Source organism: Canis lupus, chromosome 28 (genome assembly GCF_048164855.1).
Source record: "Canis lupus baileyi chromosome 28, mCanLup2.hap1, whole genome shotgun sequence".
Taxonomy (NCBI): Eukaryota; Metazoa; Chordata; class Mammalia; order Carnivora; family Canidae; genus Canis; species Canis lupus.
In genome coordinates this window covers 39380710-39399522 of record NC_132865.1, presented here as the reverse complement: position 1 = coordinate 39399522, position 18813 = coordinate 39380710, and the positions used below count along the sequence as shown (strand labels likewise).

Genomic DNA, 18813 nt, shown 5'->3' with positions numbered 1-18813 from the left:
GCAGTAACATTTTGAAAAAAAAAAATATTTTTTCTAAGCAATAGGTCTCAATAGTGGACTTAAAACATTCAACAAACCATTTTGTAAGCAGATATACTATCATCGAGACTTTGATGTTCCATTTCTAGGACATAGATTAGATTTAGTATAATTTTGAAGGTCCCTGGGATTTTTGGAATGATACATGAGCATTGGCTTCAACTTAAAGTCACTGGCTGCATTAGACCTTAATAAGAGAGTCAGCCTGTCCTTTGAGGGTTTGACTCAGACATTGACACCTCCCCTCTAGCTATCTATGAAAATCCTAGATGAAATCTTTTTCCAATATAAGGCAGTTCATCTATATCAAAAATCTGTTTTTTAGTGTAGCCACCTTGAAGCATGAACTTCATTACGTCTTCTGGATATGTTGTTGCATCTTTTACATCAGCCCTTTCTTCCTCATCTTGCATTTCTGTTATAGAGGTGGTTACTTTCCTCATTTCACATGAACCAGCCTCTGCTTCAGAGTTTTATTTCTACAGCTTCCTCACCTCTCTCAGCCTTCATAGAATTGAAGAGAGTTAGGGCCTTGCTCTAGATCAGCCTTTGGCTTAAGGGAATATTGTGGCTGATTTGATTTTCTATCCAGACCACTGATACTTTTTCCATATCAGGATAACTTTGTTTCACTTTATTATCATTTGTGTGTTCATCGGAGCAATTCTTTTAATTTCCTTCAAGAACTTTTTCTTTATATCCACAACTTGGCTAACAGTTTGATGCAAGAGGCCTAACTTTTGGCCTATCTTGGCACTCAACATGACTTTCTCACTAAGATGACTCATTTCTGGCATTTGATTAAATTGAGAACTATGTAACTCTTCCTTTCACTTGAACAATGAAAAGGCCATTGTAGAGTTAATTGGCTTAATTTCAATTTGATTTCAATATAGTTGTATCTAAGGGAAGAGAGAAGCCCCAAGAGAGGGAGACAGATGGAGGAACAAATAGTTGGTAGAACAGTCAGAATGTATACAATATCTGTTGATTTAGTTTGCTGTTTTATATGGGCATGGTTTGTCATGTCCCAAAACAATTACAACAGTAACATCAAAGACTGTGATCACAGTTCACCATAGTAATAAGGAAAACATTTGAAATATTGTGAGAATTACCAAAATGTGACACAGAGACTTGAGTGAACAATGGTGCCTACAGACTTGCTTGATACAGGGTTGCCACAAAACTTTAACTTGTAAAAAAACACAGTATCTGAGAAGGGCAATAAAGTGAAGCACAATAGAACAAGGTGTGCCTATACTATGAACAACTCTACACACATAAGTGTAACAAATTAAATGAAGTTGGCTAATTCTTCAAATAACACAGCCTATATAAAATTGATTATTTGATAATTAAGGAAGTGGAATTTGAATTTGTAACGAAAGAACTCAAAAAAAAAAAGTAATCTTAGGTCTCAAGTGGCTTTGTTGGAAAACTCCACGAAAAAAATAATAAATAAAAATTCTATAAGATCTCCCTCCAGAAAAGAGAAGCAGAGATAATATATAGCATCTCATTTTTTAAACTTACTATTCTGATACCAAAACCAGAGGCAGTACACAAATGAAGACTATGGATCGTTATCCCGCATGAATATAGACACAAAAATTCTTGGAATATTAACAAATAGAATTCAACAATCTATATAAAAGGAATTATATACAATAGTCAAGTTGGTATATAGGGATATAAGATTGATTAAAAATCCAAAAACCAATCTCTGAACTCAGTTCCTAATAAAAACTCTCAGAAAACCAGGAATAGAGGATCTTCTGCAAATTTTCAAGAAAATATCTGCACAAATTTATAGTTAAAACAAACTAGATACTGAAAGATTGAATACTTTCCCTCTAAATTTGTGAATAAGGCAAAGATGTCTGCTCACACCACTGCTATTCTATGGAATATTGGAGGTTTTAGCCAGTGCAGGGAGGCACTAAAAAAGGAATTAAAGGCATTCAGATCATAAAGAAAGAAACTTGTCCCTTTTTTTCTGATAATATGAACATCTGAGTATCCCTGATATTTCCTGACTATACCAGGTAAATTTAATTGTAGGGATTTTGTGTTGGCCTTTCATGCCTGAAATACTTTTCATCTGGGTATCTTATCACTTATTATCTTCTTACCAAGACCACTTGTGCTCAAATGTCATCATCTCAAAGAGACCGTTTTTTCCCCCTTTTTATTAGTATGTAAGTTCTATCTCTCTGGCATTATTTTTCTCCAAAGCACGCATTGCCCTTAACCTGTCTCCCAGTTAGAATGTGAACATCTAACAGCAGGAATTTTTTATGTTTTGTTCTCTTTTTTTAGTTATAACAGATAAAATAGTGCCTGGTATGTAGTAGCCATTTATCAACTATTTGAAGTATTTAGCATTTCAAAAATAAAAATAAGTAAGAAGCTCTTATCTCTCTTGGTTTTGAATTCTGTATTTAAGCTATATCAAATAATTATCCTTTCATTGTCCCTTTCCAAAAGTTTGACTCTCTTAATATTTTTCCTTTAACATTTCTATAAAAGTTTAATTTTTAAAAAGATTTGTATTTATTTGAGAGAGAGAGAAAAATGGAGAGAGAGCACAGGAGTGGGGTGAGGGGAGAAGGAGACTCCCTAGTGAGCTGGGAGCCTGTTTTGGGGCTTGATCCCAGGACCAGGAAATAATGATCTGAGCCAAAGGCAGGCTCTTAAATGACTGAGCCACCCAGGTGCCCCATCCTATAAAAGTTTTAATTTTAATGGAAGTTTATTTATTTTTCCCTTCCTCTTATGTGCTTGCAAAACTCTCCATCCAAAAGCCATGGCATAAAAATGCCATCTCACGGAGAAACATGGTGATTGCATGCACAAAGGCAGTACTTCCAGTTTGAATATGAAGAAAAGATGTCCTATGTGGAAATCAGTTAAGTAAAACTCAGTGAATGAAGACTTTACTTTGAGCAAGTCTATAAATTACTTCTAAGACAGACAAAAAGCAGGTGAGAATGAAAAGAAATTCCGTCTGGAAGTTGACAACAATTTTGTGGGGTGAGAGACAGCTGACAATAGATTAGAGAACACTAAAATCTCAGTGCCTGACATGGGCCTGGAAGGGTTAATTAACACAGGCAATGTGAAGTAGTCAGACCCTAACTTCAAGCAACAAGAAGCTCAAGAATTTCATTTGGGGAATATAAAAATTAGTGAAAGGGAATAAAGGGAAAAGAGAGAAAATGAGTGAAAATATCAGTGAGGGTGACAAAACATGAGAGACACCTAACTCTGGGAAATGAACAACAAACAGTGGAAAGGGAGGTGGGCGGGGGTTTGGGGTGACTGGGTGATGGGCACTGAGGGGGGGCACTTGGAGGGATGAGCACTGGGTGTTATGCTAAATGTTGGCAAATTGAACTCCAATAAAAAAAAAAAAAAAAAAAAAAAAAGAAGTTCAAGAATTTAAGGGCCATGGTTCCTGTGAAGTCCTGGATTCAGGGAAGGGCTAAAGACAGAAACGGAAGCTCTGTGTGAGGCTTTGGAGAACTGAATCCCTTTCTTAGTTCTTAGTTCACAGCTCCTCATTTCCCAGTTTGTCCCTAATGGTAAGTAAAGATGACATTTCCTTTTGGAGATGGTGAACCAGAAGCTCAACTGATATGCCGTGGTGGGACATTTCACTGAAAATGATGGGGGTAGAAACTGAGATGAATAGTGGAGTACTCCAGTGCCCCTTTTTCACATCACTTCTTTCCCAGAATATACAGGGGGAGCAAGGTAAGTCATTGATTAGTTTGAACAATTGCTGCAGACTTGAGGCATAGGCAATTCATAGTTGTTTGGTGCCTGGCCATGGGTGGTTAGGGAACGGAGTGTGAAAGCCCAGTCAGGGATGTGTTTGGATGTGGACTCCTTTTGCTATTCTGGAGGGGAACAGTCCAGCTTCTAGCCAGGGTCTCAAACTGGGTCAAGACCAGCAATTTAAAAAACAGTATTACAGGGTATTGTTTCTTCTAGGCTGTCTCAAAAAAAAAATGAGATTATGTATATGTGTGTATGTGTGTGTGTATATAAACCAACCCACAATAAGAATCTCACTGAAAGGAAAAATCAAGATTAATAATATTACTGTCAAAAAAATAATAATATTACTGTCATTTCCCTCTATATTAGCATGATGACAAAGGCAACTATCTCAACCATTATTTAATGATATTATAAAATTAAAAGCTAATTCCACGGACATAAAATATCACAAAAACATAATTATAATTATTATTAATATCAATATTTATGTGTATAAATCCCCTTTTTGAAAACTAGACTATTGAAAATATAAAAGAAACATTGGTTATATAAATATTCAAAATATTTTCATATAATGATTCAAACATATTCTAGGACAAATAACTTGCTCAAATGTTCTTTAATAATCTGCCAAGAGGTTTTGTGGGGATGACATAGTTAAACACCATTTATTCGGTGATTAAAAGTGAGTGAATCTTTCTTTCACCATGACCTTTTAAATATATATGTGCCTGAAGCAATTAGAAATCACATTGTAAATTTTTCAGTTAGGGGAAAAATAGATTAAACAAAAGGCAATGGCATGCTTAATATAGGATTTCTCAGAGCTATCATAATAACTGTTTGAAAACAGGAGACAGAATGGAGCAGGGGACAAACACAAAGTTGTAGTTCACAGTGCCTAGATTTCAATTCAAGGATTCACCACTGATGATCTTGGTCAGGTTACTTGACATTATAGGACCTCTTTTTACATTATGGATTCTCATTAGTAAGAACAAAACTATAAAGATTTCAATTTTGTAGGTGGTGGGGAAAATGAAGGTGGAAAGGTGCTATTCCCAATTCTCTGCAGTGGTAATTTCAAAAATAAAGAGGAAATATTTAAATTTCAAACAACTTGCGTGTCTAACAATTAATTCGGATAGGAAGGACTCGCTACAAATTATATTTGCCAGCAGGCTTAGGGGAATGTAAGCCTCCTTTTTCTCTACCACCAGTATAGCAGGAGAATGATCCTCAGGGGCTGCCAAGGAATAAAACCAAAGGGAAGGAAACAAGGTACTCGAAATGTCCTGTAACTGTGATCTCTAAAAGAAACCATAGAATTGAACATATTAAAATGTATTCTCCTTAACTGCTTAGATTTTGTTATCTAGGGATATGAGTTTAATGCCTAAGCCCTCTCAGAAAGAATGCTATTTCTTCCTTAGAACAAAGGAGTTCTAAACTCTAATGTTATTCATTGAAAATAGAGTAAAGAAGATTGAAACTCTTAGGAATAAATTTGTAAAAGTACAAGGTATATATTCTGTACACTAACAACAACAAACAAATAAATTAAAGAAGATCTAAATAAATGGAAAGACAATCTATTTTCATGGGCCCAAAGACTTAATGATATGTTAAGATACTAATGATTTCCATGTTGATTTATAGATCAATCTCCATAAAAATGCAAGCTAACTTCTTTGCAGGAGTAGACAAACTAATGGTAAGATTTATATGAAAATGGAAGGGACTTAGAATAGCCAAAACAACTTTAAAAAAGAAAAAAAAAGTTGAGACACTCGCACTGCCTGATGTGTGAGAAATGTAATCTAGACAGTGTGAGATATGTCCACATATGGCATATGGATAGTGATATAGTAATTGAAATAGAATTGAGAGTCCAGAAATAAGCCTTCACATTTATAGTCAATTGATTTTCAAGAGTGACAAGAACAATGGAGGAAAATTTTCTCTTCAGCGAATGGTGCCAGACTAACTATATATCCACAAGCAAATTAATGAATTTGAAAACTCACACCATATACAAAAATTAACTCAAAACGGATCAAAAACCTAAACATAAGAGCTAAAAATATAAAACTCTTAGAAGACAACATAGGTGTAAGATATTGTGACACATTCAAAGAGCTCAAGTAGACATTTCTCCAAAGAAGTTATTTAAGAGATGCTGGTCATTGTAAGCCCTCAAGGAAATATATATCAAAGCCACATGAGATACTTTGTAATCACTGGGATGGTCATAATCATAAAGATAGATAAGGACAAGTATTAGTGAAGATGTGGAGAAGTTGGAATTCTCCAACACTACTGGTGAGAATGTAAAATGGTATAGCTGCATTGGAAAACAGTCTGATAGTTCCCAATTTCACTCATTAGTAGAGGCTCAAGGGAAAAAAAAACACGTATGTACACACAAAATTTGCACATAAAAGTTTATAGCAGTATTATTTATAATAGCCAAACAGTGTAAATAACCTAATTGTCCACCAGTGGAGAAATGGATTAATAAAATGAGACATAACCGTGCCGTGGAATGTTATTTGACAAATTGAATAATGAAATATTGATACATGCTACAGCATAGATGAACCTTGAAAATATCATTGTTCAAGCCAAACACAAAGGACCATATACTATGTGATACCATTTATGTGAAATGCTGCATAGTTAGCAAATCAAATAGATGGAAAGTAGATTAGTAGATGCTTAAGGCTAGGATGGGCTTTAAGGAATAAAGGATATGGGTTACATTTTGAAAAATGCAAATGTTTTAAAATCAATTATGGTGATGGATGTATAACCCTGTGAGTATAACAAAAGCCACTAAATTATATACTTTAAGTGGTTGGTTTTGTGGTATATGAATTGTATCTCTGTAAAACCATTTTTAAGGATGAAAAATAATCTGTATATATCCACATATCTATAGATATTTCTGTATGTAAACATCTGTATCTACATTACACTAAGCATGAGTTCATACTGCTATCTTTAACTGTCTTTCATTAACCGATGGACTGTTTTAGGTTTCTTCTCTTGCTGTAAATTCCCACTCCAACACTGAGAAACTTGTTTTTCCCATCCACTGTTCACTTTCTTGTTCAATTTAAAATATATGTATAGCAATATCAAAATTATAAACCATATCTTCATGTGAAAGAACTTTATCAACTAGAATACAGTACCATGTGCAGTTCCTTCTGCCTTTTGTCTTACAGACTCCATTCATTTCCAAAGTTACTTAGGTCAGCACCTTTCCTCCTATTCCTTTCAAACAGATGGTAACAGACATTTGTAATGCAATGCGATAGTTTTGTCACAGCTGCATTCCCTCTGGATTCTCTAACTTCCTAAATGACTCTTTTAAGTGTATATATATGTGTGTGTGTGTGTGTGTGTGTATACAGACACACAATTTTATTTATTTATTTTTTTAAATTTTTATTCATTTATGATAGTCACACACAGAGAGAGAGAGAGAGAGGCAGAGACATAGGCAGAGGGAGAAGCAAGCTCCATGCACTGGGAGCCCGACGTGGGATTCGATCCCGGGTCTCCAGGATCGCGCCCTGGGCCAAAGGCAGGCGCTAAACCGCTGCGCCACCCAGGGTTCCCTAATGAATAAAATATAATGTGTAAAATATACATATTTTATGTATATATATGTATATAATGTGTATATATATATATATATATACATTCTTTGTTCTCTAAAGTTTTATGTGTTTTGACTAAAGCCAGCATGTACCCATTATTGTAATATCAAAAAGGAATAGTTTCATTGCCCTATAAATCCCCTGTGCTTCCTTTGTTCAACCTTCTTTCCCTCTCCCTGCATCCCTGACAACCACTCATCATTTCATTGACTTGATAGTTTTGCCTTTTCAGAGTATCTTGTAAATGGAATCAGAGCAAATATTCTTTTGAGACTGGTTTCTTTTACTTAGAATTTATATTTGAGGTTTCTCCATGTCTTTTTGAAGCTAGACAGTATATCTTTCTACTAGTGAATAATATTTCCTTGTATAGATGTATCACAGTTTTGCTTTTTTTATCCATTCTATAGATGAAAAGCATCTTTAAGTTTTTGACAAATAGGAATAAAGCTACTATATATATTTTCATGCAGGTTTTTGGGTAAACACAAATGTTAAAATTAGTTGAGTAATCTTTTCAGACTGTGTTGAACCTTGTGAGAAACTACCAAACTCTTTTTTGAATTCCCACCAGCAAGGAGGGAGAATTCTTTTGATGATATATCCCACTTGATAATATCAATGTTCTAGATTTTAATCATTCTAATAGATGTGCAATGTTATTTGTTTTAATCTGCAATTCCCTAATAACAAATGATGTTGAGCATCTTTTCATATGCTTACTTGCCACCTGTTTATTATTTGATGAGGTGTTGTTCAAATATTTTGGCAACTTTTTAATAGGATTGTTTATTTTTTTGCTAAGTGTTAAAGAGTTCTTCATGTATTTTGGAAACAAGTCTTTTTTCACAATGCATTATGCAAGTATTTTCTTTCAACCTGTGACTTTTCCTTCTTTTAACAGTATCTTCACAAAGTAGAAGTTCTTAATTTTAAAATACTTTAACATCAAGGTGCTTTGCTTTTTTTTTTTTTTTTAATGGATCATGCTTTTGGTACTGTATTGAAGAGTGCATTGCCAAACACAAAGTCCTAGAGATTTTCTCCTGTTTTCTTCTAGAAGATTTATAATAATTTTGTTTATGTTTAGATCTGGGATCCATTTAGTGCTAATTTTCTTGAAAGGAATGACATCCATGTCTAGATTCCTTTTCTCTTTCTTTCTTTCTTTCTTTCTTTCTTTCTTTCTTTCTTTCTTTCTTTCTTTCTTTCTTCTTTCTTTCTTTCTTTCTCTTTCTTTCTTTCTTCTTTCTTTCAAAATTATCCTTTCTTTTCACCATTAAATTACCTTTATTCCTTTGTCAAAGATTAGTTGACTGGATTTGTTTGTTTGCTTTTGTTTTGTTTGGGGGCATTCTGTTCTATTTCAATAATTTATATGTTTAGTCTTCAAAAATTTCACGCCGTCTTGGTTACTGTGTCTTTATAGTAAGTCCTGAATCAAGCATCCTGAGTCCTTCAACTTTTTCTTCTACTTCAGTATGTGGTGGCTATTATGAGTCTTTTGGCTTTCCATGTTAACCTTAGAAACCTTTTATTAATATTCACAAATAGCTGGCAGAGATTTTATTGGGACTGCATTGATTCTATAGATTTACCAGGAAAGAATTGACATCCTAAAAATATTGAGTCTTCTAGTCCATGAACATGAAATAACTTTCTTTGTTTTGGTCATCTTTGATTTCTTTCCCCAGAGTTTTGTAGTATTCCATATATAGGTCCTTACTTATTTTGTTAGATTTATACCACGTATTTCCTTTTTAGTGAGCAGACTCCCTATGTAGTGATGGATGCAGGACTGGATCCCAAGACCCTAGAATAATAACCTAAGCCAAAGACAGATGCTCAGCCACTGAGCCACCCAGATGTCCTCACATCTCAAACATTTCTAAATTTGGGATATATAATGGCAACATTTTGTTTTTGGTAACATATATATTTTGGTTATAATTCCCACATAGTTCATACAGCATACATAGAGTATTTCAAATATAATATTTCAGAGGGCAGGGGTGACAGTAAAAATAGATTTTTACATAAAGCAAATTAAGCATTTAAAGTAAGTTTTTTGTCATAATATTAACACTGATTATTGAGGTGTACTGCACAAAATTTAAAGTCCAATATTATTTTTGGACTTTATGCTTTACATTTTATAAGGAATAGGAAGATTAAAGAAATTTTTTTATATATGTGAGTATAGGGGCACCTGTTTTACTTTTGTGTTTTAAAGAATATAATCACCAATAATATATTGGTTTCCTGAAGGACAGTGCTTTGTTACTTAAGCAATGGACCCAAAATGTAACTAAATAAAACTTCAGATCAGCTTCCAAATATTCTCTGATTCTCAGGTGAGCAGCTAAAATAATTTATTATATTGCCTTTTAAAAACTGTTTTGGAGGCAGGATAGAAGAACAAAATGTGGAGAGTTGGAAAGGGATGGAGGCTACAGCTTACACGAACCTACAATGGGGAGAATATTAGAAAGGTGCTATACTAGGAACAGTTGTTTGCCATTCTATACTTCCTGCAACCTGCAGTGACAAACTTAAAATTTTGGTTTTAAAACATGAAGTAATTTGTCTTGCTTGTTTCTCCTTACTTTCTTAAAAGTAAGCTAATGAAGCAATAGCATATAGAGATATTGGCTGGGGTTTACATGTGCATGAGCGTGTGCCTATCTGTTTAAAATACATTAACATTTTCAGCAGTTACTGCTGACTCTTTAGTCTCTCCAAAGTCCTCTTTGCATGAGCAATTTTGTATTTGATTTGGAACATGTTCTAAATATTCTCCACCAAGTTTGGAAAGCAGTCTTGTAGAGAAGGAGTAAAGGCATTGCATAGACCTTTAATAACCCTGGCATGCTTGCTGTCCCTTCAGAGAAAAATCGTATGGTTTCAGCATACACTTGGCTGGTTAAAAGAATGTATTCACCAAGTTGTCCTTGTGACTAATGACTGCTGTGCAAAATGTTGTAGAAAATTTAGGTGATGTCATTTACTAATTAATGAAATACTTTCTTTGATAGATTGAATTCTTTACCTTGAGAAAATAAAGATGAATCTTTAAAGAATCAAGAATGTGTTCCTTATAGAAATGGAATTAAGAAAATAACTACCATCTACGAACCTATTTAGTTTGATAGGAAGTATTGTGAAAGTAGTGTGCCTGTCTGTTTTATAAGAGCAAGGAAAACCATTTAATTGGCCTATCCTTGAGTTGAGTCTTCCAGTATTTGAGTTACTCTGTGATGTAACTATTGGAATAAAAAATAGATAAATATTAATCAGATATTTAAGTGACTATTAAGTAAGAATTTGTTTAGAATAACAGATTGTGTGTATGTGTGTGTGTGTGTGTGTGTGAGAATATTCACTAAGTTTTTACTATATGCTAGGCTCCTTCACAAACATCAGTCCTCAAAACAAAGTTGTTTCTATGTATTATTTATCACCATTTTACAGAGTTGGCAAAGGAGGGCCTGAGTAATTTTCCAAACATATAAAATTGTGAATATTTGAATCATTGACATATTCTTTGATTTCAGTTCCATTATTTGCAATGTACAGCTTTAATTAATCCTTTAATGAGAATTAATCAAAGATCCACTTCCCATACTTGTGACTCCACAAATGAGGAACAATATAATAGTTGGCTTAAGATTAAAAAAGTGGAGATGGTATTATTTAACATGAATAGTGTGTTTTATATTTCATGTTACTTTGCATAAATTGTAATACATCTATAAACTTAATTTGTGTAAGTAATTTATTGTTGGTTTGAAAACAAAATTAGATGACAGGCTATAAGAGTAAAATCTGTAGTTTTAAAATAGGTCAAATTATTTTGGACATGATAAAAAGGAAGAAAATCTATATAATTAAGTACTATTCATTTGCACTGATCGTTTTTTTTTTCTTAATAGGCACCAATCTCCAACCACAAAGGTTTATGTTTTAATTCAAAATAACAATTAATATACCTCAATTTCTGGTATAGTGATCTTGTTCTTTAAGTATTTTTTTTTGCTTTTATTTATGAAATTTAAAATTTGACTAAATGAAGGTACCTTGTAACTGTTAAAATGATGATTTTTTGTGGTATCTTAAAATATTTAGGAAGAGCCATCAGAAGCACATGTTTCCCAGATTTTTTCTTTGTCCTTTTAAAATAATATAGTCTGTTCCACACATCCCCTTGAAAACCAGGGAGCAAAGAAAAGAATCTATAAGAAAGAGAGCAATAGTCAGACTTAAAGATTGGTAATTTAGTCAAATAAGTAGGGCTTTTGTGGGGACCAGATAACCAACATCTATCCTTGGTACAGCAGGAGATGGTGGGTGGTCTCAAATCATTATAGATGGAGGGGGTTCAAAAACATGAGGAAGTTATAAGTGTGGAGAAAGTTATAAATAAAAGCTTTCAACCTTTCAACACACTTCTAAAATATGCATTAGGTAGAGATGATTGCCCTAAAGAGAGTAATACTGATTTTTTTTTTTTAAATTAAAGGATCTGTCCAAATGTCGATCTTTGTGACTTTTGTTTCATACACCAATGATTGTTTCCATTGTGGAAGGAAAAATAGAATTGATTTTGAAAATTGATGATTCCAGTGTCATTATTAGTTATGTGTAGAATCCATTCTTTTTTCAAAAAGCAATCATTTTGAATCTGGCTTATCCACAGTTTTCGATCCTAGACACACACAAGAATCATTGATGTGCTGGGAATGGCCGCCTCCCAGCTCAGCTCTCAAATTTCCGCAAGCAAGATGACTCAATAGTGATGGTGATGACGTTGGTTGACAAAGATAATATTTACCATCAACATTGAGTTATTTTTATGTAACCCAAACTTGTCATTTCTTAGACAAGAATATATATATGAAAATGAGAAGAGGCTTAAAAATTAAAATTCCAAAATGTGTCCAAAGAGCATTGAAAGTAACCTAATTTGGGGAAATTCAGAAGTTTAATAACAGTACAGTCCCTTTTATCTTGACAAATAAAGTATCCTTTGCTTTGAGAATTACAAAATACTCTGTTTATTTCAAGAACCAGAACCAGTATGCTGTCACAAAATATTTCTTCTTTAAGGAACAAAAACAGAACCCAGAGGAGGAAAACGGTGTGTAAGTATAGTATTAGGAAATGCTAACCACTTTTAAAATCCTGTCTTTCAGGAAAGAACGGTGACCATTAGAAGACAAACTGTAGGAGGATTTGGATTAAGCATAAAGGTAGCCTGTCTTTCCAGTCTATCCTTAAAGGCCATGCTATATTGCCTGCATTTTTGTGTATTTTGATTTTTTGCTGCTTAACAGTTAGATAAGAATGGCTATAGCAAACTCCTCAATATTTGGAGTGAGATATACATTAGGTAGGTTCTCATATTTGGAATTTTACCTGACATTGAATATAGGTTAATAATTTTCTCCATCTGGTGTCATCTAAAATATCAAATATGGTATTATAGTATGCCAGAGTCGGAACTCCTCTATCCAGCCAGAGTAGGAACTCCTGTCCCCTCAGTGAGTGGAAAAGAACAAGCTTTACACTAATAATAGTTCAGTATTAGGTGGGTTTTATTCATCTTTTTCTTTTGTTTAGTTTTCCTTTTTTTTTTTTTTTTTTTTAGGAGACCAGCCATGGCACAATGCCAAGTATATATGATAGACAGAATTTTAGCATCTGATTTATTTTAAAAATGACCATACTGGAAATGGTCACTTCCATTTATTATTAAATTTTAAAGGCATTTTTCCCTGTATATGGTTGACTAGTAAAGATGTTCCACACCTGCAAGTTATCATCACAGAAACAAAATAAATTTTAAAAGGATGAGAACTTATATAAATATTGGAAAAGTTAACTCAATGTCTTTAAAACCCTTTAGAAACCTACATCTCTGCACAGGTAAATGAAATTTAACTTTATCTTGACCATTGGGTTAGGTATTTTGCCTGTGTATCATGAAAATCATACATCTCAGGTATATCATGAAATTATATCATGAAATTTAACACAGCTCAGTTTATATATGCTTGGAAAGTGGAACTCTAAATTTTGACTTCCAGTTCTGGTTGACATTATGAAAATGACTCAGAAAAATATACCAGTGTGGAATAGCATTGTGTTGTTAAGTGATAAGAATATTACCACATGAAATGTTAGTTTTAAAACATATATTTAACTTTCCTTTATCTATCATCAGCTAAAACCAGGGAGATCTGTAGACCAAGTTATAGAATGTGGAAATGAGTTTCATTTTTGCTGATATTTATTGGGACTGTTTGGAGGCTTTAAGGGTACCACGGAAGAGGGACATTTGGGTGGCTCAGCGGTTTAGCAGCTAATGTCACGCCCAAGGCGTGATCCTAGAGACCCCAGATCGAGTCCCACATCAGGCTCCCTGCAGGGAGCCTGCTTCTCCCTCTGCCTGTGTGTCTGCCTCTCTCTCTCTCTCTCTCTCTCTGTGTGTGTGTGTGTGTGTCTCATGAATAAACAAATAAAATCTTAAAAAAAAAAAAAAGATACCATGGAAGATAGTAAAAAGTCCATAAGAGAGAACAAACACTAAGTGTGAATAAAGCCCAATCTAGAGAGCTGGTTTCATTTGAGATAAGCACTTTCACCTACCAGACCTAATTCAATTTCTTTCTTTTTCTTTTTCTTTTTCTTTTTCTTTTTCTTTTTCTTTTTCTTTCTTTTTCTTTTTCTTTTTCTTTTTTTCTTTTTTTCTTTTTCTTTTTCTTTTTCTTTTTTTTCTTTTTCTTTTTCTTTTCTTTCTTCTTTTTCTCTCTTGCTTTCTTTTTCTCTCTTGCTTTCTTTCTTTTTCTTTCTTTCTTCTCTCTTTCTTCTTTCTTTGTCTCTTACTTTTGTAAAGATTTATTTATTCATTTCAGACAGTGAATGAATGGTGGGGGGGGGCGTGGAGAGAAGCAGACACTCCCACCCCACTAAGCAGGGAGCCCAACATGGGACTCCATTTACTACTACACATTTGGAGATCATGACCAGAGCCGAAACCAAGAGTCCATCACTTAACTAAGTCACACAAACACCTTTGACTCTATTTCTGATGGTGGAGCTACATTAGTTTTGTGCAAAATGGAAATATTCTTTTATATCTTTTCTATTTTCATTTATAACTTAAACTCAATAATCCAATATAATTTATTTTTACTAAGATTTTAACCTAGACAGTTTTTAAAACATCAAGAATTTTGCCAAATGAATTATGTCTATTTAATATTTTCATTACTCCAATCCAAACAAAACTCTTACACAAAAATAAATAATTTTTTTATCAAATCAGTGTGTAGTTTCCATTCATAATATTAAACATAAGAAGCAGTATTTGAATTGCAATCTGTGCCATATATTAGGAATTCTGACCAAAAAAGGCAATTATTTTACAATTCTTATGACATACTAACCAGAAATACAAAAATTAATACTTTTACTTAGAATATTATCCAGTCATTTGAAAATTTTCCTTTTAGGGTTTTCCACTTTGCTTTTCTCAGTACTTATCTCTGATATTTGCTTTTTAATTTTTAAACTGTCTTTGATTCTGTTAATGTGTATACATATATATGTCATGTTATATATATGTATCATGTTATATGTATGTGTGTGTGTATATATATGTATACTATATACATAGTGAACAGTTTAAGAAATTGTTTTAGCCTATGCAGAATTAATATTTTAATGTTGAGCATTTATTTATTTTTCTTGTGTATTTATTTGTTTGTGTACTTATTGCTGGAACAATTTGTGACATTTATATAATTACTTACATAAATATATAATCATATATCTTATCCTTATTTGCTTCAGTTAAGTAACCAGTGCTCACACACACTGGAGATTTTGCTGTGAGAATTATTGACTTAAACCTGGAATATCTCAACTGGAGATAACAGAAAGAAGAATGCATGTTGGACAATTAAAGAGGCATTAAACAATATAGTAAAACTCTTACAGGTGCTCCTGAATTTCACTGTACTAAGAACATATGGCCATGTTATTTCAATTTTACCTTCTAAAAAATTATTTGTAGAAACCCAATCAAAGGGTAACAAAATGTCTTTTTTTTTGGTCAGATAACACTAAAACACTCCAGCATGTGCTGTTACAAGTCAAAGCTAATTGGCCATGCCCTGTGCTCCTGACAAATCTTGGCTCACAGGCCTTTCAGGCCCCTGTCACCATCATGCATAGTGGCAGCTCCTTGGTTTTCCCATGTGGTAGTCGGTGCTACAAAGTTGGTGAACAATGTCACAGAGAGGCTTCTTATATAACATGTAGTCAGATGATTGATTTATTAATGTGCCCCAGTGGCTGTAGACTGTGAGCAGTGTGACAACCCTGAAGCTACCAGTGTCCTTTAACCCTTGATGTCACGTGTCCATGTAAAGTGTTCTTGTTCCCCAGTGCTCTCCAGGCAGAGTCCCCTATAAAGGTGGTGAAATAAAAGTGAGCCTTTACCTCCTTTTATTTTCTCTACCTTATTGTTGAGACTGTTAAAAGTTCTGGGACAAAATTGTGTGTATTAGTCACAGGTGGCTTAGAGGTTGAGGTGGTCATATGTCTGAGGTAGTGCACATTAAGGAATGTATCCATCTCTAAATTTCCTGAAATTCTAAGGAAGAAGAGAAAAAACATAAATGTATTAGATATAAATCTTTTAAAATATACTTTATGTCAATTTTAACTTATTTTCTTTTCAAACATTATTTCCCCTTTTATTATAGTTTTGTTTTTTCATCTTAAGAAAATTTTTGGTTTGCATTACTAGCACTTCTTATAAAGTCTGAGACTCTCTTTGAAAAGTCACAATTATTTTAAATCATATCCAAAGATACTAGACCCTCAATGTGGAACACAGTCACCCAAAAAAGAGCTTTGGCGTCAATTACATTGATATTTAATTACACAAATCAGATATATCTCCAGAGATTAATTTTTTTAGATTCCTAAAATTCCATTTTTTCATAAGAGTGCTTTTTTAAAGATTTATTTATTTGTTTTAAAGAAAGAGAGAGAGCATGAGTGGGGAGAGGGGCAGAGAGAGAGAGAAGCTCAAGCAGACTGCCTGCTGAGTATAGAGCCCCACCCTGGGCTTCATCTCCTCACCCTGAGATCATGACTGAGCAGAAACCAAGAGTCAGTCACTTAACCAACTAAGCCACTCAGGTGCCCAATAACAAAAGTGTTTTACTGTGAAAAAGTAGAGACCAAAATTATCTATATAACCATGTTAATTCTACATGACAGCAAAAAAAAACAAAAAAACAAAAAACCCACAATGCAGAGCCACGGATCTGTGGGCACTTGACAGACTTGTGCTAAACATTTGTCTTCAGCTCCTAGAAATGAAAGAGATTCTTTTTAACCTTTGAGGAGTGTTCGCATCCCTGGGTCCTGGCTTGTTTCTGCTTTGTTGTCCATGTTACAGTTATTTTCTCACTGCAGAGTAAATCGAGTAGGAGCAAATTGGTAACTGAACCAGGGTGCAATGAGATGAAATTTGGAGGCATGGCATATACACCTTTATAGCTGGCCCTGCCCTATGTTGTCTTAAATGGCACTTCTCTACGAGCCTCTACTCCAGAGCCTCAAAATAGAAATGATGCCCATACTTTCTGATCAGAAACTTAGTCATAAACCACTGCTAGGGTTTTATGCATTGTGCTCATTCCTGTGCTGTCTGCCAGAAATCCTTGCTCATTCAAGCTATTTTTGCTGTTGTGTTATTTTTTTTCATTGTGTTACTTTTTAGAACACTTATTGCATCTGCTGTAACTTTGATCTTTTTTTGGCACTTCTTTGCAATTCTCCCTGGCTTTTATAATTATTCAATCTTCCTCTATTTAAACATTCTTCAGAAGTCATTGTGTGTTTTTTCCCTTATATCACTTCTTGTTTTTAGCACTCAATAAAATGTCAACCTCTTCTTTATATTTTTAAATTTTCAAAAGATCATTCTCCAAAAACTGAACAAAAGGATCACTAACCTTTTCACTTATAATCACATAATCTTCTCTGTCCCCAGACTGAAAGTGCTTCTTTTCATGAAAATTTCAGAAATTAAAGAAGTAAAAACAATGAATCCTCGAAGTAGTAATTAGTAAAACTTAATTGTCAAGAGACCAAAAAGACAGTTTGCAAAGCAAGAGCAGTCAAACCAAAACATGGAACGAGGCTCAGGGTATATTGTTATAAAGCAATGTGTATAGTGGGAGGGTAGTCACTGTTTATTCCTCACAGAAATTGGTTATAATATCACAATTTTCTTAAATGATAAGGAATTTTTTAGTGTTTACCTCATATCAACCTTGGAAATAGTTCAAGTTTTTCTTATGATTTCTAGAGGCATAAACAAGAAATGACTTGAGTCAGGCTAGCCTTGCAAAATAAGCTAACTGAAGCTTTGTTTGTATGACTCAGGTGGTTTTGTCTGATCAGAGAATTTTCAAGGCTGGTCTCCATTTGTGTTTGATTTTTACACCTTGACGGTCTCAGATTCATCAGGCTAGCTAATGTATATTCTCACTGTTCCTACAGGACATTCCAATCTGCACCCTTGTCTAGTTTTCCAGAGTTCCTAAATTCCTATGGTCTTTTCTGTCCCAGCTTTTCAGTTCCTGCCCCCTTTCCCTCACACCTCACCAGCCTTCTGGCTTTCTGGTAGAACCTTTCGTTCAAGTGCTTATCCCTCTTGTGTGGACTATTCCTGATACTTAACTGTTTCAAAAAATAAGTTAATGGTCTCCTACACCTAAATTCCCCAATAATCATGGAAGTTTTGCATCATAGGTCCCAATATTCTTCTATTTTTGCCTCATTCTTATGAAAATCCACCATATGGATAATTACCTTAAAGTGAGTCACTATCTTATTTATCTTCCATATCTTTGAAAATACGATACTATACATTTTCATATTATTAAATCATACCTCTTGTCATTGTCAGTTAACAAATCACCTTTAGAGAAAGGGTGCCAATTATTATTACTAGAAAAGGTTCTATGGAGTTATTTTCCAACAGACAAGGCTGTGTCATCTCTGTCCATTAAGGAAATATTTGTAATCAAAAGTGATTTTTTTTAAAGATTTATTTTTATTTATTTATGATAGACATAGAGAGCGAGAGTGAGAGAGAGGCAGAGGGAGAAGCAGGCTCCATGCCAGGAGCCCAACACGGGACTCGATTCCGGGACTCCAGGATCGTGCCCTGGGCCAAAGGCAGGCGCAAAACCGCTGAGCCACCCAGGGATCCCCTCAAAAATGATTTTTA

At 34.0% G+C, this 18813-nt stretch overlaps 1 protein-coding gene across 5 annotated transcripts in view; it reads left to right on the top strand.

Moving 5' to 3' along the window:
* SNTG1 (syntrophin gamma 1) overlaps window positions 1-18813 on the top strand; it is an 814835-nt gene that overhangs the window by 559755 nt on the left and 236267 nt on the right. For all 5 annotated transcript variants that reach the window (XM_072804669.1, XM_072804667.1, XM_072804668.1 and 2 more), the window contains one exon: window positions 12689-12745. In XM_072804669.1, coding sequence (XP_072660770.1) covers window positions 12689-12745 — 57 coding nt within the window. The remainder of the gene's footprint in view (window positions 1-12688; window positions 12746-18813) is intronic.